Raw genomic sequence first — 22,510 nt, 5'->3', positions numbered from 1 at the left:
TTCCTAAACTAAATGCATTCATGGTCAAGGTTCTCTTTGTCTCTGGTTCAGTGCCATGACCGGAACCAGTGCTGAGCTGGGGTCCTCGCTGCAGTGCATGGGATCATGCTGAGTTCTTCTGCTATTTTTTGACTTGGTCTGAGATTTTCTTAAAGGGAACACCAGTGATCAGAATGGAGTATGTATCAGAATCAGAGCTTGTATACCGGACCAGGGTCTTAGGCCCCTCACCTGCTCCAGTTTAAGGATGCTCCTGGCTCGTGTTCCTGGGCAAACAGGTGCAAGTGGAGCCAAGCCTGAGGCTTGTGACACGGGACTTGGGACTCACTCTCTACCTGCTCAGAGAATCTGGTTTCTGCCTCCCCCCCTTTGCTCTGCTCCCTCATCCCTCCTTCCTCACTGCCATCCATCAACCTGTTTGCCGACAAAGGGAAAAAGAGGACCAGAAGGGGGTAGGGAAGACATGTTTATTAGGCATCTCCAGTGCGCCAGGCACATGCTTGTTTGATACAGACGGATTAGCTGCACCCACCAGATGAGGCAACCACAGGCATACGTGTGAGCGTGCATTTTGTGCAATGACTGTTAATAAGAGAGAACATATAAGGGCACAGGCCCTGGAGCCAGAGCGCTGGGGTAAAAAGTCCCACCTCCACTGCCCGCCAGCTGTGTGACCTTGAGTAAGGTCAGCCTTCCATGCCTCACTTTTCTCATGTGTAAAACGGGGTGAGAAACTTCACCACCTCATAAGGGAGTTCATAGGTAACATTTATAAAGCACTTATAACAATGTCTGGCATGTCGTAAGCATTAAATAAGTGCTTGCTAATAAGTACAACAGATATAATCAGGTTTTGACAAAACAGCCCCAAAGGCAAGCATTGCTCTCCCATTTTACAGAAGAGAGAGCTGAGGCTCTAAGTTCACTTGCTTGCTCAGAGACTACCTGCAATGCTGGGATTCAGACTTTTGTGTCTGACCTCTACAGCATGCCTCAGGACAGGGCTGCATGGGGGGGGCCTCCCCAGGGCTGGGCCTGTCCCAAGGTCCCTAACACAGACACTGTCCTCTCTGCCAGTGCTGGGGCCGGGCGGACCGGCTGCTTCATCGCTATTGACACCATGCTCGACATGGCCGAGAACGAAGGGGTAGTGGACATCTTCAACTGTGTGCGCGAGCTCCGGGCCCAGAGGGTCAACCTGGTGCAAACGGAGGTGAGTCCTGGGGCACCCAGCTGACTGGCCAGCTGCAGCCCTGGCCAAGGAGAAGCAGGGTAGAACACTCACCCGTGGGTGGAAGCATCCTAGAGAAAGTCCCAAGGGTGGGAGAAATGGGGGATGGGGATATGTGGCTTGCCGTGATGAGACCACAGTAGAAGCCAGGACACTGCTGCCCACCCTGAGGCCCCTCGGTGCAAGGACATCCACCAATGAGGAAGGGTAGGGAGCTCCCCAGCGCTGAGGGCATCCAAGCAGGGGCTGAATGGCAACTCCCAAGGGTTCTTCAAATGGTATACCTGCGTTGAGGAAGGAAGAGAGATAGGAAGGGGGGAAAGCAGGTCTTTAAGACCCCTCTGTCCACGTCGAGAGCCCAAGGCCCATGGGAAATGAGAGTCAGCCATCTTTAGTGTTGAGCATCTATCTACCATGTGCCAAGCATCACGATGGGCACTTTGTATTCAGCGTATTGATTCTACTCCTCACAACAAGCCTATCAGGCAGCTCCTACTGGTATCTCCATTTTACTGAGAAAGCAACTGAGAATATGGGTCCCCAAGTGCTCACATAGGTGGACAATGGTTGAACTTGGGTCCATGTGACTCCAAGGCTCAAGCACTTTCCCCTGAACCATGCTCTCTTGTTAGGCAGTCTTTTCTGCCTACCCTACTCCTCACAGCCATGGCTGGTTATTATAAAAGCCCATCGTCTGGTTCTAGGGAAGGCTAAGGGAGTCAGCTAAGGCAGATAAGAAGCTACGTCCATCACCAGTCCTGCAAAGGGAAGTGCTGGCTTTGGGCACGGCCAGTCACTCCTGCACTTACAAGCTTCTACACACAGGACCCTGCCGTGGCTAGTGTCTAGAAATCTTGGTGAGGCTGCAGGAAAGCCGAGAGGCTGCTTTATCTGTTTCCAGCTTCGTGCATGCAGATGACAGGATCGCTGGCTGGCATTAGACACATGGTCCCTACTGTCTGGTGGGGGACACAGATATTCAAAGAGATCATCGTGATGCATCTGGATAAGTGTTTCATGTAGGGCCAAGCTCTGCAAGAGAATACTCCACGTTCGTTAAGGGCCTGGAAGCAACCGCTTCCACCTGGTGGATGTGCAGAAGACTGTGCAGGGGGATGAAACGTGGGGGCCACAGAAAACAGGGAATGGCGTTCAGGGAGAAGAAAACAGCAGGTGCAAAGAACAGAGATGACAGAGGGGCACAAATCCTGAGACAAGGAGGTGAGGGCAAGTGATTTATTTGAGAGGTGATCCCAAGACTCACCAGTTGAAAAACAAAGAGAAGGAAAGGAAACCAAGCTTTGTGACACTGTTAAGGTGTTTTGCAAAGCTGTTTAATCCTCTGAGCAACTGGAGCCGAAGCCTACTGGCAGCTCTGAGGTAGAATGAAGTGTGCCCTTCCGAATCCTCCACCTGAGAGAGAAGGAAACTTAGGTATTTACACCCCAGCTCTCCAGCTGACTGCTTGAGGGATGCTTTCCAGAGCACTGGCTCTTCAGCCCTGCCGGCTCGCCCTGCACCCAGCCCAGGTGTGCACCTGGGACCAGAGGAGATCCCTGGGTGTGAACCTCACATGCTTGCAGTAAGCAGGCTTCAAGGTAGAGGTGAAAGCTAGGGGGACACAGGCAGGTACCAAGAGCCCTACTGTAGTACATTCAGAAGTTTCTAACTTTCATCAGTGTCTACACAGGTCAATCTTACACCAGGGACAAAACTCACCATTGCACAGATGATCACGAAGAAACATAGCAATTGGCCCGTGGGTTTTCAGATGGGAAGCAGTGATTCTGCAGCCTGAATCCTGCCCCAACTTCACAGCCATGGGATTCAGTTTGCCAAACTCCCAGGCCACTCTCCTCACCTGGCACCCTGTCTCTTCTCTCCTTGGCTGGGCAGGAGCAGTACGTGTTTGTGCACGATGCCATCCTGGAAGCGTGCCTCTGCGGCAACACCGCCATCCCCGTGTGCGAGTTCCGCTCTCTCTACTACAGCATCAGCAGGTTGGACCCCCAGACCAACTCCAGCCAGGTCAAAGACGAATTCCAGGTACGAGCAAATCCCAGGCTCAGGGAGCCAGCCAACTTCAGCAGCACTGAGCACGCTCGTGAGGTTTTCTTCATGAGAACTGATAAGTCTGGTTTTCCAGGGTCTGCGGCTCCAGACAGCTGCAGAATGAATTCTCAAACATACAGCGCTCAGCCATGGGCAACTATTAGCCAGTCACTCAGTGACTGCTAACGCTTGTTTTAACTCTGAAAATGTTTTTTTTTTCACTTTTTTCAATGTTTGTTTATTTCTTTAAAGTAGTTTATTACCAAGTTGGTTTCCATATAACACCCAGTGCTTCTCCCCACAAGTGCCCTCCTCCATGACCATCACCCTCTTCCCCCACTTCCCCTTCAGCCCTCGGTTCCTTTTCAGTATTCAATAGTCTCTCATGATTTGTGTCCCTCTCTCTCCCCAACTCTCTTTCCCCCTCCCCCTCCCTATGGTCCTCTGTTAGGTTTCTCTTGTTAGACCTATGAGTGCAAACATATGGTATCTGTCCTTCTCCACCTGACTTATTTCACTTAGTATGACCCCCTCGAGGTCCATCCACTTTGCTACAAATGGCCATATTTCATTTTATCTCATTGCCATGTAGTACTCCATTGTATATATATACCACATCTTCTTGATCCACTCATCAGGTGATGGACATTTAGGCTCTTTCCATGATTTGGCTATTGTAGAAAGTGCTGCTATGAACACTGGGGTACATGTGCTCCTATGCATCAGCACTTCTGTATCCCTTGGGTAAATCCCTACCAGGGCTATTGGTGGGTCATAAGGGAGTTCTATGGATAGTTTTTTGAGAACCTCCACAGTGTTTCCCATAGCGGCTGCCCCAGTTTACATTCCCACCAACAGTGCAGGAGGGTGCCCGTCTCTCCACACCCTCGCCAGCATCTGTAGTCTCTTGATTTGTTCATTTTAGCCACTATGACTGGCGTGAGGTGGTGTCTCAGTGTGGTTTTGATTTGTGTTTCCCTGATGGTGAGTGATGTTGAGCATCGTTTCATGTGTCTGTTAGCCATCTGGATGTCTTCCCTGGAGAAGTGTCTATTCAGGTCTTCTGCCCATTTCTTCACTGGATTATTCATTTCTCGGGTATGGAGTTTGGTGAGTTCCTTGTAGATTTGGGATACTAGCCCTTTATCAGATATGCTATTTGCCACTATCTTTTCCCATTCTGTCAGGTGCCTATTCATTTCTTTTGATTGTTTCCTTTGCAGTGCAGAAGCTTTTTATCTTGATGAGGTCCCAATCATTCATTTTTATTCTTGATTCCCTTGCTTTTGGGGATGTGTTGAGGAGGAAATTGCTGTGATTGAGGTCAAGGAGGCTATTTCCTGCTTTCTCTTCTAGGGTTTTTATGCTTTCCTGTCTCACATTCAGGTTCTTTATCCAGTTTAAGTTTACTTTTGTGTAAGGTGTAAGAAAGTGCTCTAGTTTCATTCTTCTACATGTTGCTGTTCAGCTCTCCCAGCACCACCTGCTAAAGAGGCTGTCTTTTTTCCATTTGATACTCTTTCCTGTTTTGTCAAACATTAATTGGCCATCCACTTGTGGGTCCAGTTCTGGGCTCTCTATTCTATTCCATTGGTCCATGTGTCTGTTTTTGTGCCAATACCATACTGTCTTGATGATGACAGCTTTGTAGTAGAGGCTGAAGTCTGGATATGTTTTTGAACTAACTTAGTTCTAGTCCAGTCCTAGCTGTGGGTGGAGACAGGTTTATTAACACAGGTGTGAGTTTCATGCTCTGCTGTCCCTGGAGGAACTCAGGTTTTTTCTTACCATTTCTGTGCAATCGGAGTGTGTTGTCCTAGATCCTCACTAGGGCTGGGGTCTGGAGACCAGCACCATCAGCTTCATGTGGGAGTTCATCAGGAATGTAGAATTTTGGGTCCCACCCACATCTGCTGAACAAGAATGTGCAGTTTAACAAGAACTCTGGATGACATTGAACTTTGGGAAGCACCATCTCAGAGCTTAGCTCTGATGTAGCACATCTGTACCTTGTAGCCCATGTGGCCAGAAAGGTGGCCCCCTTGGTCTGGAGGCCTGGATATGAGTCACTGAGTAAGCCAAGAGGCCAGCCTATGGTCCTGAAGTCAGTGCCAGGGTCTTACCTGGGCCACAGGAGCTGAGAACCAGGCAGCAGGAAGCAAGGAAACTCCAGGAACTGAGGGGCAAACACCCAGTCCCGGGTTCCATGGGCAGATACCCCAGCCAGGCCAGTACCCACTGGGCTCCCTCAAACAGAAGCTTTACTGATTGGGTGAGGAGACCAAGTGCTGAGTAGGGGAAACACAGAGGCCACAACCCCCTCGTGGGCACACAGAGCATTTGCTCTCCTTGCTGTGTAATTCAGCTGTGGCCCCCACACTTGCAAGACTCACTCTGTACAACACAACCGTGGAACTTCCCAGACTCTCAGCGCTTGCCCCCTGGAGGTCTCTCGCCCATCCTGAGCAGCTCATCCAGACACCCTTCCATTCTAAAAACAGCTTTCTCTAAAAGGAGCATTGGTGAAATCCCTTCCCTCCATCTTCCGCACTTCAAAGGATGCATGGGGGAGTCCCCACCCACACCCCCATCCCTGACCTCCCGGCTGGCCCACCCTTTACAGAGATGAACAGCTTAGCTCAAATGGCTAGCAGATGTTGGCAGCCTGTGTCTGCTCTGTATGTGGGCATACTGTCTCTGCAGCCTTGGCATCACGGGGGTGTCTTGCAGCCTGCATGGAGCAGCCAACAGGAGAGGGCAGAACATCACATGGCAGGTGAATGAGTCCTGGGGAGGGACAGGAGGGCTAAAGTTTCAGGATAGAGATAGGGTGGGGTAGCTGGCTTTGACCTTCCCTATCTCCTCTGCTCAGGGCAACTGCCTGAGTAATGCCTACCTGTCTATCTATGCGCCCTACAGACCCTCAATATTGTGACTCCCCGTGTCCGGCCAGAGGACTGCAGCATCGGCCTCCTACCCAGGAACCACGATAAGAACCGGAGCATGGACGTCCTGCCTCTGGACCGCTGCCTGCCCTTCCTTATCTCGGTGGATGGGGAACCCAGCAACTACGTCAATGCCGCACTGATGGATGTAAGCTGAGCCCTGGCTGGCCCTCACTGGGAGGTTTCTTCAGTGGGGAGATGGCTGGAGCCCAGAGCACTGACACCCCACACCACCACCCCCAACCAGCCTTTCCTGGCTTCTGATCTTCCTGGCTGCAAGGACCTTCGCTCCCATGAGCCTGGAAAGAATAGACCAAAAGCTCAAAATGGGTCCATTACAGCACAGCAAAAGCCTTCCCACTACACCCTCATGCTGCCCGTAGAGCTGACTTTCAGCCTCGAGTTTAGTTCAGGAAACATTCTCCGTGCCAGGCCTTGGCATGAGCCGTGGGAATGCAAGAAGGTGCAGACGTAGGTTCTGCCCTTGGGGAGCTCCCAGGCAGGCTCCCTCCCAGATAACTCCTGTGCAGAGGCAAGAATGAGGCTGGCAGATGGTAGGTGCGCAGTAACTGGACACGTGACAGGTTTAGCAGAGGGCATGGGCCATGTTCCTGACTGTTCTGTCGGAGGCACTGTCGCCTGCCTTCTCTGCAGCAAGTCTAAGAAAGGCACTCCTACTCTGAGCTGGTTTAGGGTCATGACCCTAATTAGGAGGTCATGTCCTTGACCCAGTGAGTCCACGCTCCTGATTCATAAACTTCCCCTCTGGATCCTTCAGCTACTTCCAGTGACCGTTCCTCAACCTCCTGGATGTAGAGATACTTGCAGCAGGAAGGATCCATGGATAATCTGGTCTCATCATTGTACTTTTCAGCAAAGGACACCGAGACCAGAAAGAGGGAAGAGACTTACTCAAGGTCAGCTGAAAGCTATTGCAGAGCCAGAACCCAGGACGCATACTTTAGAATCCGTTCCTTGGGCCTCCCCACCGTTTGTGCAATCCAGTAAGACACAGACATCTTGCCCCAAAGGCTCAGGACCAGGAATACCATTGCCTGACTGGGGATAAGCCCTTCCAGGTTCCCCTCCCCACCCATGTCCACGGTTATGTCCATTTAGCCCACATGGACTTCCCGTCTCACCCAGAACAAGCAAGAATGTCGGGTGCTCTGTCCTGGGGCATGGGCCAACTACTTCTCTGACCTCTGACCCTCCTAAAACTCTCCTCAAGGGCCCTCAGTGTTGGAGGCAGGTGATGGGAGGTCAGCGCTTATCAGCTGTGTCAGGGCCTGCCCTGGCCTTGGCCCACAGGGTGCCCAAGTCCTCCACAGAGACCCTGGCTCTGGGTCCAGAAGCAGGGAGCCTCGTCCTGGTCAGATCAAACAGCTAGAGATGGGAAACCCTCTGGCCTTTGCCTTAGAGCCCTCTACAGTCAATGTGTGCATGTCTTTGTATGCCTGCATACATGTGTGTACACGTGTGTGTGTCAAGAGATGGGGCCTGTGGGTATACTCACTTCCAAGTTCCTCACTGCTTTTTCTCCCCCTTGTCCCAACTCCCTCCCCCTGGCATCCTCATCTCTGCAAGGATCAAACATGCTTCTGGCCTCTAGTTAGTGGGTCAGATGCTGCCTGGAGCCACATGCCCTCTGCCAAGCTCTGATGCTGCTTGTGTTCTCTTCGTCCACAAGGCATTTCTCCTGTGCGCCATCACTGGGCCTTTGCCTTTCTTAAAAAAAAAAAAAAAAAAAGGCCTTATCTGTATTCCAGGTCAGTCCGTGTTTATCCGGTAACCATAGCAGCTTTGCTCCCAGCAGAAAAATATGAAGTCCTCTGGGTTAATTTTTAATGTTTCCCCTGGTAAAGGATGATGTTATTCATGAAATGGATGGCTGGCTGATCCCTGAAACCCAGCAGGAGCACGGATCTTGAACATATTTTCAGATAGGGCTTTGTCAGGCCTGCTGGCCTAATAGAGCATTTATCACAGAGACAGGAAAAGGGAGAGAGAACGAACATTCACCAAGTGTTGGGCACCATGTCGGGCCCTGGACTTGCCCTGACTCATTCTGTGTTTGGGTGTCATTGTCCCCATTTTCCACATGAAGTACCGAGGCTCAGAGTATTTGCATGACTGTCTCCAGGTCAATTAGATCAGAAACGGTGGAGCCCAGGGTCTGGATCCTGTCTTTTGATTTTTAAAATCTAGATTCTTTTCTGTGTCTAGAAATGGCTCAAAGACCTGCTCTCTGCAGCTGGAGTTTCACTTTTGGGGAAATTAAATATTCTGCCCTCCCAGACTCCCCTCTTTCACCATTCCACTGGCCAGAAGAACGTCTTTGGAAGACAGGGGCCTTGTGCCTACATGGCATCCAGAGTTGCAAGGCATTTTTTTGCCCATGGCATCAAGAGATAACAGAACGGACAGGTGCTTTATGTGATATGGTTGGTGGGGTCTTTGCCCAGGTCTTCCCCTGGTTTGGACAGACAAGCCCTCTATCCTCCCCATCTTCCTGCCAACTCGACACTCTACTGAGAACAGCTGTGTCTGCCACAAGGCCTGTCTCTCAAGAAAGTTTAAGAACATAGGCTATCGATAATCTCCAGTTTCACAGACCACTAAAGGAGAAGCCCTCCAATCTTTCCAAACCCCTCACAAGATACCATAACGTAGTGGGTCCAGTCAGACCTTCCAGTGTGGCCCAGACTATCACAGGTAGTGTCTGGGGGCCTCACATTCCCCACCTGTAACATGGCACTGAGTGTATCGATTTGTTTGCTGGACCTAGACTGGGTGTCTCATGTGCCAGCCACAGCACTAGGGCCAAGGATGAAGAACCAAGTTATGTTTCTGCCCTGCCAGTGGGCTCGCAGTCCATTCCTGTGTGCTGGTCTTTTCAAATGCAAATCTCATTCAATCCATATGACAATACCCCCTTGGGAGTTGTGATTCTCCTTTTCCAGGTGAAGAACCTGAGTTTGGAAAGATCCTATAAGTGGCCAGGGCTTACCACCAAAAAGAAAAAAAAAGACACTCTACAAATGATGCTTGGATGGATGGATGGATGGATGGATGGATGGATGGATGGGTGGATAGACAGATGGATACATGACTTACAACCTACAGTTGGAAAGCTGGATTTGAACCCCAGGTCTTCTTGCCTCTAAATTCTGAGCACCCTCCACTGCCCGTTGTCTCAGCACATAGTGCCCGTCTTCAGCCAGGCCTTGGGGCAGGGGAGAGCCTCCTGCAGTAGAAGCCCCTTCAGGAGGCTTGAGCTGAGCCAACCCCTCCTCCAGCATCATGGGCACAGGATCACAGCGAGACCCCTAATGTCCCAGGAGGTGCTTTGGCCAGCGGAGCAGCAAATCTGCATCCAGAATCTTTCATTTCATATTGTAATGATGATTATTTGCTGAGCTCCACAACATAAATAATTTATTTGAATAATCCCCAGTCGAGTGACACTTTCCTAATGAAATGTCTTAGTTTGGAGGAGAATGAGTTCATTATGAGAAGGCCCCCTCTTGTCACCTGGGCACCCAGAGATAACAGAACAGGTGGGTGTTTGTGCAGTCTGTTTGGCAGGTTCGGGGGGCCTCTGGCAGCCATCCAAGCCTCATCACCATCAGAACATCACTGATGGATGTATATTTTACAAAGCCTATGTCATTCCTCTGTCAGAGCCACAAGCAGCCTGCCGCCTTCGTGGTCACCCAGCACCCTCTACCCAACACTGTGGCAGACTTCTGGAGGCTGGTGTTCGATTACAACTGCTCCTCCGTGGTGATGCTGAATGAGATGGACACTGCCCAGGTAGGAGGGCCCCGGCCACTGCCCTAGGTGCTCAGGGGCACTCAGGCAGCCATGCCCTAGAGTTGGAGGTTAGATCCTGAGAGCCAGCATAGTGCTTTTCTGCCTAACTGAGCTGCCCTTTGATGGGCACTGTGTGCCTTTGAGCACCAATCCAGCCCATCCTGCTAGCAGTGGAGGCTGGAGGTCTCTTCCCAGGCCCTGCCACTCTTGAGCCCTCTCATTTCCATCAATGACTCTCCCTGCTTATAGGCTTTGTCCAGTCCTCCCTCTCCATCCAGATGGATTCTGCTTCAGCCCCCAGGCACTGGTTAGGTAGGGTCTTGCTCCAGTCACACTGAGCACACTGAGCCTCCCCACCACCGAGCACCACTAGCCCTACAGAATATTCTGATGCCTGGCCACACCCCCCACCCAGCCTGCACCCTAGGAGATGCACACAGCACTGACGGAACCTGGAGCTTGAACCGTGGACCCTTTGCCCACTAGCCACCCTGGCGATCCTGGCTTCATCCCAGATGATCCCACGTCCAGGCCGACTTCATGCTTTAGCCCCCCAGGGTCTGATGGCTCCAAGCATCTTATGCCTAAAGCACGTATCACGGGACAGCTTCTGGAGCCCAAGTCCCCAGAGCAGGGTAGCCATTCCTGAGTGGGAAAAGTGGGAATATCCTTTTGGGGTTTTGAAACGAGATCTTTTCACGGTCTTGAAAGAAACCCAGAGTAGCTCAGTGCGCTCCTGTGTGCCTGCTAGCCTTGTGTGGGAATAAAATACAGTGGAGCTGAGCTGTGGTCCGAGCCCTGCAGGGGCTCACAGTCTTGCTACAGAGACGGATGAGCAAATTGTCCCAACCTCGTGTGGCAACGCTGTAATAGAGGTCAGTCTCGAAGTGCTGTGCTGGCCGGGAACAGGGAGCAATTAATTCTGCCCAGAGGGCGAGGAAAGACTTCAAAAAGAAGGTGACTTTGGCCTTGAAGGAGGCAGCAGAGGTTTGGGGGTGTGGAGGTGAGTGAGCTGGGAAAAGGCACTCGGAGGAGAGGAAATACTGGGGCAAAGGCCAGGCAGCGTGCCTGTGGGTGGCCTGTCTGCAGAACAGCTGGGGTTGCAGTGGAGCTGGGGCTCGGGGTCTGTCAGGAGCAGAAGAGGGTGGTGAGGCTGGAAAATTCAGCAGGGCCCTGCTTGCAGAGGGCTGCCCGTGTGGGCTTCAGAGTCTGGGCCTTGGCCTGCAGCTTGGTGTCAGACCCTTATTTTATAAGCAAGAGAACCTTTTCTTTGAATAAAAGCTCTCATGTAAGCACTGTGTTGCCCAAGCACGTGTGATCAAGAGGTGCATGGTGAAGCCACCTGGGGTGGGAGCTGAGCTTCCCCCAGACTGGCCTTCTGGTCCTCCAGTGTCTCTTCAAGAGTCAGGACTCTGGTTGCCTTTGTGAATCCTCAAGGTTCCTAGGAGCACTGTTAGACAGTATCTGCTATCTAGGGAGGAGAGAATGTGCAGATTTTAAGCCGTAGTGTGACTGAGTTCCTGTTAGAAAGTTGAGTCTAGGGACCAGTGAGGAGAAAAAGCTAGAGGGAAACCTGGAAGCCAGGGGATGGGAGGTGGATTCTGCAGATGGACAGAAAAGGAAGGTAGTAATCAGGAGGTGGGACTAGTGCTTGGACCTGAAAGCTGGGCTCCCAGATGGAAGTCTAAGGGTTTGCAGAGCAGCTGGATGCGGGAGGGGAACGAGAAGGAGAAGTTGTGGATGGTGGCAGCAGCTCAAGTCTGAGCAGTCAGGCATCTGGGGATGTGCTGGCCAAGAGGGGGAAGACAGGAGGAGGTGGGGGGAGGAGCAGATTATCGAGATGTGATTGAGTGCCCAGAGGAATGGGCACATGACAGACATTCAGGAGAGATTCACTCATCCTTCACCTCTATTTGTGGAGTATCTGCTACCTTCCAGAAGCTATCCTAGGTGCTTAGAAGTTGTTGTGAACCAGACAGAGGAAGCAAAACAACAAATCCCCATCTCTGGTGCAACTTCTAAAGTGAAAGAGACAATATGTAACGAAGTCCCTGTAATGTACTCAATTATACGTTAGAAGGTGATGAGTGTTTGGAAAAAAAACAAGAGGAGGATCGGAAGGCGGGTCTGGGGCATGGGATACAATTGTAATAGAGTGATCAAGGCAGGCTGTATTGAGAAGGTCACATATAAGCATATTTTTTGAGATGTGACAAAAGTTATTTTATTTTTTTATTAGTTTATTACCAAGTTGGTTTCCATATAACTCCCAGTGCTCTTCCCAAGTGCCCCTCTCCATGACCACCACCCCCATTCCTCTTCCCCTCTCCCTCTTCAGCCCTCAGTTTGTTTTCAGTATTCAAGAGTCTCTCATGATTTGCCTCACTCCCTCTCTCTAGCTCTTCTCCCCCTTTCCCCTACCCAGGGTCCCCTATTAGGTTTCTTCTGTTAGACCTATGAATGAAAACATATCGAATCTGTCCTTCTCTACCTGACTTAACCTGCTTAACCTGACTCCCTCTAGGTCCATCTACTTTGCTACAAATAGCCAGATTTCATTCTTTCTCATTGCCATGTAGTATTCCATTGTATATATATACACACCACATCTTTATCCATTCATCAATTGGTGGACATTTAGGCTCTTTCCATGATTTGGCTATTGTAGAAAGTGCTGCTATGAACATTGGGGTCCATGTGCTCCTATGCATCAGCACTTCTGTATCCTTAGGGTAAATCCCTACAGTGCTATTGCTGGGTCATAGGGGAGTTCTATGGATAGTTTTTTGAGGAATCTCCACACTGTTTTCCAGAGTGGCTGCACCAGTTTACATTCCACCAACAGTGCAGGAAGGTGCCTGTTTCTCCACATCCTCGCCAACATCTATAGTCTCCTGATGTGTTCCTTTTAGCCACTCTGACTGGCGTGAGGTGGTATCTCAGTGTAGTTTTGATTTGTATTTCCCTGATGACGAGTGACGCTGAGCATCGTTTCATGTGCCTGTTGGCCATCTGGATGTCCTCCCTGGAGAAGTGTCTGTTCATGTCTTCTGCCCATTTCTTCACTGGATTATTTGTTTTTTGGGTGTGCAGTTTGGTGAGTTCCTTGTAGATTTTGGATACTAACCCTTTATCTGATATGTCATTTGCCACGATCTTTTCCCATTCTGTCGGTTGCCTATTAATTTTCTTGATTGTTTCCTTTGCAGTGCAGAAGCTTTTTATCTTGATGAGGTCCCAATCGTTCATTTTTGTTCTTGATTCCCTTGCCTCTGGGGATGTTTCGAGTATGAAATTGCTGCAATTGAGGTCAAAGAGGCTATTTCCTGCTTTCTCCTCTAGGGTTTTGATGGTTTCCTGTCTCACATTCAGGTTCTTTATCCAGTTTGAGTTTACTTTTGTGTATGGTGTAAGAAAGTGGTCTAGTTTCATTCTTCTGCATGTTGCTGTCCAGTTCTCCCAGCACCACCTGCTAAAGAGGCTGTTTTTGCATTGGACACTCTTTCTTGCTTTGTCAAACATTAATTGGCCATCCACTTGTGGGTCCAGTTCTGGGCTCTCTATTCTATTCCATTGGTCCATGTGTCTGTTTTTGTGCCAATACCATACTGTCTTGATGATGACAGCTTTGTAGTAGAGGCTAAAGGCTGAAGGAGGTGAGAGAATGAGCTGTGTGACCATCTCTGGGGAGAGCACCGCAGGGAGAAAGGACAACCCACACCAACACCTTATGGTGCACAACACCTGGTGGATTTGAGGAACAGGACAGAGGCCATTTGAGTGACCAGAACAGAGTGAATGTGGAGATAGCAGCAGCAGGTGACACAGACACATGGCAGGTCATGGAGGCCTTTAGGGGTCCTAGGAAGAACTTGGGTTTTACTCTGCGAGAAAAAGGGAGCCACTGATGGGTTTTGAGGAGAGGAGTGACATCCTTTACCTTTAAAAAAATCCTTCTAGCTATTGTGTTGAGAATAGACTAACGGTCTGAGAAGGGGAGTGTATTTGCTAAGGGATGCGATGGCAGCTTGAACTAAGTGGTAGCCATGGAGTGGATTCTGGATACCCCCTGAAGGGAGACCCAACAAAATATCCTGACAGGCTGAATATGGTGTGTGAGAGAAAAAGGTGGACTCCAAGGGGCTCAGGAATGAAGTAGAGCCTGTGAAAAGCCTGTTCACTGTTCCCCTTTTCCAGAAGCACTTTTTGCAAAACTAGAGTTCAGGCACAGAGGAGGAGTGTCAATGAATCTCAGTTTGGGACACTCACAGAAGCAGAGGTCAAGGTCATTAGCTATGGCTCCCCCTTCCAGGGCGGGTCTTGGGTGAATGAAGATTTCTCAACCCCAGATGTTGATACAGCCTCTAAGAATTGATTCTCTGACTGCAAAACCATCAGCCTTAGAAGGGCCATGAGGCTGGCGCCATATGCAGCTGGCAAGCATCTCCTAACATCAGCAGATGAATAGAACACTTATTGATATAAATATCATCACCACAACAGCTGGGTGCCTTGCGAAAATAAACAGTGACACAGCGTGAGCAGCAGAAAAGCTGCCCTTAGCACCTGGAAGGGCGGTTCTCTGAAGTGGCATCAGCATTTATCTGCCAGCGTGCCCATGCCAGGACAGCTACAGCTTCCTGGCCAGCCCAGCGACACAGATGGGTCTGTCATAGGTCCTGAGCATCATCAGAGGACCAATGAATGCCACATCCTCTGGTTTGACTGTGGGCCAACCATAAGGGCTTGTGTTGAGGCTTGTGGCAGGGCTACCTGTAAGTTGCAGGCAAATACGGTTGAGGAGAGGAGGAGACATCTCTAGTGACTTATTTCCTTGCCCTGCTGGCCCGATCTGCCCGCCTCTGCTCAGAGTCCTATACTGCATCATTCAGTCAGCCACCCCCAGCCACGGATGTGCTTCCATTCTCCACAGTGGCTTCTGTTCAAAGACAATTACAAGCAGTGGGGGCTGAAGATAAAGACTCTGAAGGCAACTACATATTCAACCTTAGAGAATTTCTTTTTAGCTCTTTGGGACTCTAAGGCCTGTGATCAGATTAGTGGGATAAAATATCCTAGAACCACAACATCCAGCAAATGACAGTGTGGTTTCCAGTGGGCACATCAGGAAGATTCTTTCCAGTCACACCCAAGAGCATTGACCCAGGCTCTCTTCCATCTTTGTGGGCACTCTGAATAGACCAGAGTTCATGGGGAGCAGACACCAAAAAGCAGTCCTCATCGTGGTCATGCCACACCTGCCACATTGTTTAGAGAGCTCAGGAAATCCCCTGTGCCAGCCATGGGGTGAAGCTGTGCAGTAGACAGAATCATGCCCCCCCCCAAAGATGTTTACATCCTGGTCTCTAAGCCTATGAATGTTATCTTATAAAAGGGACTTTGTAGATGTGGTAAATTTAAGGATGTTGAGATATGTAAATTGTCCTGGGTTATCCAGCTGGGCCCCGTATTAGGTTCCGAGTAAGAGGACTGCAAGAAGATCAGAGTCAGTGGTGATGGAGGCAGACCATAGGCTGATGGAAACAGAAAGTGGAGCCTTACGGCCACAGGCCAAGGAATGCTGGCTGCCTCTAAAAACTCGAGAAGATGAAGAATGGATTGACCCCTGCAGACTCCAGAAAAGAACACAGCTCTGGTGATACTTTTATTTTAACCCTTTAATACTCATTTCAGATTTCTGACCTCCAGATAATAAAATTGTATTGGGTTAAGCCACCACATCTGTGGTAATTTGTTACATGAGCCATCGAAAACTACTGCAGGCAATAAAACTAAAAACAGGAATTCAGACCCCGTGTTGTAGGGATCAGTGCAGGGTGTGAGCCCGAAATCATGGGAGCATCCAGAATCACCAGTGTGGAACTGGAAAATGGTTTATTCTAGAGAAATCCACGCCTGCATTAGAGTCCGTCAGGAGCCGTGAGAGAACGGAAAGGGGAGAGCCAAGAAGGCAGATGGCTCACCTCCACAGGACTCCTGCTGACCCAGACGAGGTCTTTAAAAGTTAAGGAGCATGTTTTCTGGGCTGCATTCAATCATTCAGTCATCAATACACACTCACTGAGAAACTACCATGTACAAGGCACAGACCAGACATAGCAAAGGACAAAGAGGCACCAAAAAAACAAACCCCAGTCCCCACGGAGCAGACATTGTAGTGAACTAATATCTACCTGCCAGACTCCCTTTGGCATCAAACATGATGGAATCGTCCATAACTGGAACCATCTCAACCAAGACCCTCAAGTGGCAGGAAGGAGCTAACCAGGAAGCAGAAAGAATGGAAGAGCCAGTGTCCAGGCAGCATGTCATACTGCTCCTGAGCTCTGTGGTCAGCTCTGGAAGAATCCAGCAGGAGGTGGCCACCATACCTCACCCCACCAGCCTCGAATCAGGTTTGGGGTCAATGTGACCCAGGATGACTTTGGTTGTCTCCACATAGTAAGTGCTAAGTCTTTAGTATACCTTGAATATTCTGCCCTCTTATTATATTGGCTAGGTGTGCAGTATCCCCTGAGTTTCTCAGTATTTCACTTGTCACTCTAGGGAGTACACTTTGTTTGGCTTATATCGTAGAGATTTTATCATCTAAGTGATCTCCAAACACCCTTTAATATTTCCCAGGTCTTTCCTCCATAGACCTGCTGTTTTTGGAAGCTTTTTTCCCAGACTGTATTTATTAGATAATAATTTGTTACTTTACTTGTATATTTTTCCATGAATGTAACTATCCCAATGAACTTCTGATCAGCAGGCCATATACAGAGCTAATACATAATGGTGTAATTCCAGCCCAAAGCCAGAGATTCGGTGTCCTCCACTCCAGGACAACAACCTGATAGCATTTGGCTTTTAATGACTTTGGAGATATCTTATTGGTTCCTCCTACCAAATTTATGGACACCACTTTGTAACCCACTGACTTGACCAGGTTCTGCTTCCCCTCATTTTGCACATCAGGAAGCTGAGGTCCCCAGGCAAGGGGAAAAAAAAAAAAGATTTAGGAGCCCCTGGGTGGCTCAGTTGGTTAGGTCACCAACTTTGGCTCAGGTCATGATCTCACAGCTCAAAGGCTCATGAGTTTGAGCCCTGCGTCAGGCTCTGGGCTTCTGATTCTGTCTCCCTCTCTCTCTCTCTCTCTCTCTCTCTCTCTCTCTCTCTCTGCTCCTCCTCTGCTCACACCCTAAGTCTCTCTCTCTCAAAAATAAACAAAAATTTTTTAAAATTTATCCAAAGCCTCAAAACTTATACTGACTTGGGCCCAAGGTCCTCTTCCAAGGATTCGAAAGATTTTGGTAGCCATTTAAACGGTAGGATTTCCAGGCCTCAGGTGCCTGATAATCACTGACTGGTACCTGGGTATATGGAGCAGGAAGAAATTTTTTTTTGGTTTAAAACAAACAAGAGCTACATCAAAGCTGTGTCACCCAGTTCTGAGGCTCCCACCATGGAAAGTCTGAGAGTTCAGGTGATGCTAGGCCAGGTAGAAAGGCGAGGGAGGGTGAGACCAAAAATAGTGCATTTTCACAGACCTCCTAAAAGTTGAGAAGCAAGCTCATCATTCTGCCAGTAGAAATGCAAGGTGATGTTTCAGGGATGTCTTTTTTTGTCATTGTGCCTGCAAGGCAAATAGCAAGCATTGATATCCCCATTTTTTTCTCTGCTTCTGAAACACAGCCTAACATGCTAGCAAAACCCACAGAACACCCAAGTGTATGTCTCCAAGAGCCTCAGGTCTGACTTTGCAAGGGGCTGTGCTTCTGTTCCAGGGAGGGTGACCGTAGAATAAGAAATCTGGGGCTGTAAGATCAGAGTTCAAGTTCTAGCCCTGCCACTTGCTGTGTTTCCTTAAGCCAGTTTCATAACTTATCCCAGTCTCAACACGATCCTCTATTAACCGCATTTAACCCTGGTGTCCGTCAAGTTCACTCTGCCTTTGAAGGCTTAATCGAAATGAGCTCTGCTTCCTATTCCCCAACTCTGTGGGCAAGTCTATTGGCCACCCCCACAGATTTCTGGGAATTGCAAGGGAGTCCTGTTTGCCCAAGCTTAGGCTGTACTGGGGCCAAGGTGGGGTTTGAATCCCAGTAATGCCCATGACCAAAGGTTGAACATTGCGTATCCTCATTCTTAAACCCCCCGACCTCCTCATCCCTGGGGTTTGGCAGCACATCCACCCACAACACTCTTGTTGCCCAAACCACTTCCTGTCTCTACCTGGTCTCCCATACCTCCCCAAGGAATGCCACCTTCTACCCAAAAGTTGCTCCTTTCTTAAGCTGTATAATTGAACTCTATTTTAACATACAGTATTACATATAGTGAACACATACTGTTGTGTTAATTTCAGGTATATATTATAGCCATTCAACAATACCGTATCTTACAAAGTGCTCATCAAGATAAGTGCACTCCCAGTGCCCTACACCTATTTTACCCAATCCCTACTCACTTCCCCTCTGGTAACCATCACTTTGTTCTCTATAGTTAAGGGTGTTTTTTTTTTCCCTCCATTGCTCCTTTGTTTTGTTCCTTTAAACTCACATACGAGTGAAATCATATGGTATTTGTCTTTTTCTGACATTTCACTTAGCATTATATTCCCTAGATCCATCCATGTTGTTACAAATGGAAAGATTTCATTCTTTTTTAATGGCTGGATAATATTCCATATATTCCATATATATCACCTCTTTATCCATGCATCTATTGATGGATAGTTGGGTTCTTTCTTTGGTTCGGCTATTATTGGTAATGCTGCTATAAACATCAGGGTGCCTGTACCCATTCAAATCTGTATTTGCGTATCTTTTGAGTAAATACCTAGTAGTGTAATTGCTGGATCATAGAGTAGTTCTATTTTTAACTTTCTGAGGCACCACCATACTGCTTTCCAGAGTGACTGCACCAGTTTGCATTCCCACCAACAGTGCATGAGGGGTCCCCCTTTGCCACATCCTCACCAACACCTGTTGTTTTTTGTATTTTTTATTCTCACTATTCTGACTGTGCTTTTTATTTGCATTTCCCCAATAATGAGGGATATTGAGCATCTTTTCATGTGTCTGTTGGCCAGCTAGGTCTCTTTTTTGGAGAAATGTCGGTTCTTGTTTTCTGCCCATTTGTTCTTTGATTATTTGGTTTCTGGTATTAAGTTCTATAAGTTCTTTCTAAATTTTGGATACTAACCCTTTATCAGATACAATATTTACAAATACCTTCTCCCATTCGGAATGCCTTTTGGTTGTTTTGATATTGGTTGTTTCCCTCGCTGTGCAGAAGCTTTTTATTTTGATATAGTCCCAACAATCTATTGTTGCTTTTGTTTTCCTTGCCTCAAGAGACAGGTCTAGAAAGATTTTGTTATGGCCAATGTTAGAAAAATCACTTCCTATATTTTTCTAGGATTTTTATGGCTTCAGGTCTCACATTTAGGTTCTTAATCAAATTTGAAGTTAGTTTTGTGATTGGTGTAAGAAAAGTGGTCTCATTTCATTTTTCTGCATGTTGCTGTCCAGTTTTCCCAGCACCGTTTGTTGAAGAGACTGCCTTTTTGCCATTAAATATTCTTTCCTGCCTTGTTGAAGATCAATTTACCATATAATTGTGGGCTTATTTCTGGATTTTTATTCTGTTCCATTGATCTATACATCTGTTTTTGAACAGTACCATACTGTTTTGATTACTACAGCTTTGTAATATAACTTGCAGTCTAGAGATGTGATACCTCCAGCTTTGCTTTGCTTTTTCAAGATGACTTTGGCTATTCAGGCAGAGCCTTTTGTGGTTCCATACAAATTTTTGGATTATTTGTTCTACTTCTGTGAAAACTGCAGTTGGTATTTTGATAGGGATTGCTTTAAATGTGTAGTTTAACAATGTTTGTTCTTCTTCCATGCACATGGAATATGTTTCTGTTTCTTTGCATCATCATCAATTTCCTTTATGAGTATTTTATGGTTTTTAGACAACAAGTCTTTCACCTCTTTGGTTAGGTTCATTCCTAGATATCTTATTTTTGGGTACCATTGTAAATGCGAGGTATAGAAATGCAACAGCTTTTTGTATGTTGACTTTGTATCCTGCGACCATATGGAATTCAATTATCAGTTCTAGAAGCGGTTTTTTGGTGTAGTCTTTCAGGTTTTCTATGTATAGTATCAAGTTATCTGCAAATAGTGAAATTTTTACTTTCCCTTACTGATTTGGATCCTTTTTATTCCTTTCTCTTGTTTTATTGCTATGGCTATGATTTCCAGTACTATGTTGAATAAAAGTGGTGAGAATGGATAGTTTTGTTCCTGATCTTAAGGGAAAAGCTCTCAGGTTTTCCCCATTGAGGATGATATTAGCTGTGGGTTATAAGAGCTTAATTATTCTGAGATATGTTCTCTCTAAACTTACCTTGTTAAGGGCTTTTATCATGAATAGATGTTATACTGTGTCAAATGCTTTCTCTGTATCTACTGAAATTACCAGGGTGGTTTTTTTTTCCTTTCACTTATTGGAATAATGTATCACATTGATTTGCAAATATTGAATCACCTTTGCATCTCAGGAATAAATCCCACTTGATCTTTATGAATGCTTTTTTAAAGCTGAGAGAGAGAGAGAGAGAGAGAGAGAGAGAGAGAGAGCGAGCGCATGCACAAGGGGCAGAGAGAGAGAGAGAGAGGGAGAGAGAATTCCAAGCAGGCTCCACACTATCAGCACAGAGCCCAACACTGGGCTCAAACCCATGAACTGTGAGATCATGACCTGAGTGGAGATCAAGAGTCAGATGCTTCACTGACTGAGCCACCCGGGTGCCCCTGAGAATAATTTTTTAAATGTATTGTTGAATTTGGTTTGCTAGTATTTTGTTCAGGATTTTTGCATCTATGTTAATCAGGGATATTGGCCTATAATAGTCTTTTTTGTAGTATCTTCATCTGGTTTTGGTATCAGAATAATGATGGCCTCATAGAGTGAATTTGGAGTTTCCCTTCCTTTTCTATTCTTTGAAATAGTTTGAGAAGAATAAGCATTAACTCTTCTTTAAATGTTTGGTACAATTCACTGTGAGGGCATCTGGTCCTGGGCTTTTTTTCTTTTGCTGGGATTTTCTTTTATTACTGATTCAATTTCCTGGCTAGTAACTGGTCTGTTCAAATTTTCTATTTCTTCCTGCTTCAGTTTTGGCAGTTTATATATTCCTAGGAATTTATCCATTTCTTCTACATTGTTCAATTTGTTGGCATGTAATTTTTCATAATATTCTCTTACAATCCTTTGTATTTCTGTGGTGTCTTTTGACATTTCTCCTCTTTCACTTCACTTCTGAGTTTGTTTGAATCCTATTTTTTTTCTTTTTCTTTAGAAGTCTGGCTAGAAGTTTATCAATTTTATTGATCTTTTCAAAGAACCAGCTCTTGGTTTCATTTTTTTAGTTTCTATATAATTTACTTCCACTCTAGTCTTTATTATTTCCTTCCTTCTGCTAATTTTGGATTTTCTGTTTTTCTTATTTTTCTAGCTCCTTTGGACTATAAGGTTATTTATTTGATATTTTTCTAATTTCTTGTGGTAAGTCTGTATTTTTATAAACTTCTTTTTTAGAACAGCTTTTGCTGCATTCCAAGGGTTTTCAACTGTTTTCATTTTTAAATGTTTCTGTGTACTTTTTGATTTCTCCTTTGACTTCTTGGTTGCCCCATTCATTGGTAGCATGTTATTTAACCTCCATGTATTTGTGGGTTTTCCAGATTTTTACTTGTGGTTGATTTCTACTTTCATGGAATGATGGTCAGAAAAGATGCATGGTGAGACTTAGAGGGTTTTGCATTTGTTGTGTATGTTCCCCTGGGCCAATATGTGATCTGTTCTGGATAATGTCCCATGTACACTTGTGTATTCTGCTTTAGAATGGAATATTCTGAGTATATTAGATCCATCTGGTCTAGTGTGTCATTCAAACCCACCGCTCTCTAGTTGATGTTCTGATTGGACGATCTGTCCATTTATGTAAGTAGGGTATTAAAGTCTCCTAGTGTTATTGTATTATTACCAAGTAGTCCTTTTATGTTTGTTACTGTATTATATATTTGGGTGCTCTCATGTTTGGTGCATATGTATATTTAAAATTGCTATATCCTCTTGTTGGATTGTCTCCTTTATTATATAGTGCTCTTATTTTTACAGACTTCGTTTTAAAGTCTGTTTTGTCCAATATAAGTATTGCTATTCCAGCTTTATTTTGACATCCATTTTCACAATAGATGTTTCTTTACCCCTTCACTTTCAACTGCAGGAGGTGTCTTTAGGACTGAAATGAGTCTCTTGTAGGCAGCATATAGATGGGTTTTCTTTTTTTTTTTTTTTTTTTAGCCTTTCCACCACCCTGTGTCTTTTATTTTTTTTTCCATATTTTATTGTCAAATTGTTTTCCATACAACACCCAGTGCTC

General features: G+C 46.9%; 1 protein-coding gene across 1 annotated transcript in view; it reads left to right on the top strand.

Annotated features, from left to right (window-relative positions):
• The window catches only part of PTPRT (protein tyrosine phosphatase receptor type T), a 770,667-nt gene that overhangs the window by 722,314 nt on the left and 25,843 nt on the right, over positions 1 to 22,510 (top strand). The window contains exons 24-27 of the mRNA XM_029917352.1: positions 1,078 to 1,213; positions 3,128 to 3,277; positions 6,203 to 6,376; positions 9,913 to 10,044. Coding sequence (XP_029773212.1) covers positions 1,078 to 1,213; positions 3,128 to 3,277; positions 6,203 to 6,376; positions 9,913 to 10,044 — 592 coding nt within the window. The remainder of the gene's footprint in view (positions 1 to 1,077; positions 1,214 to 3,127; positions 3,278 to 6,202; positions 6,377 to 9,912; positions 10,045 to 22,510) is intronic.

Source organism: Suricata suricatta, chromosome 12 (genome assembly GCF_006229205.1).
Source record: "Suricata suricatta isolate VVHF042 chromosome 12, meerkat_22Aug2017_6uvM2_HiC, whole genome shotgun sequence".
NCBI lineage: Eukaryota > Metazoa > Chordata > Mammalia > Carnivora > Herpestidae > Suricata > Suricata suricatta.
This window is presented reverse-complemented; position numbering and strand designations above follow the sequence as displayed.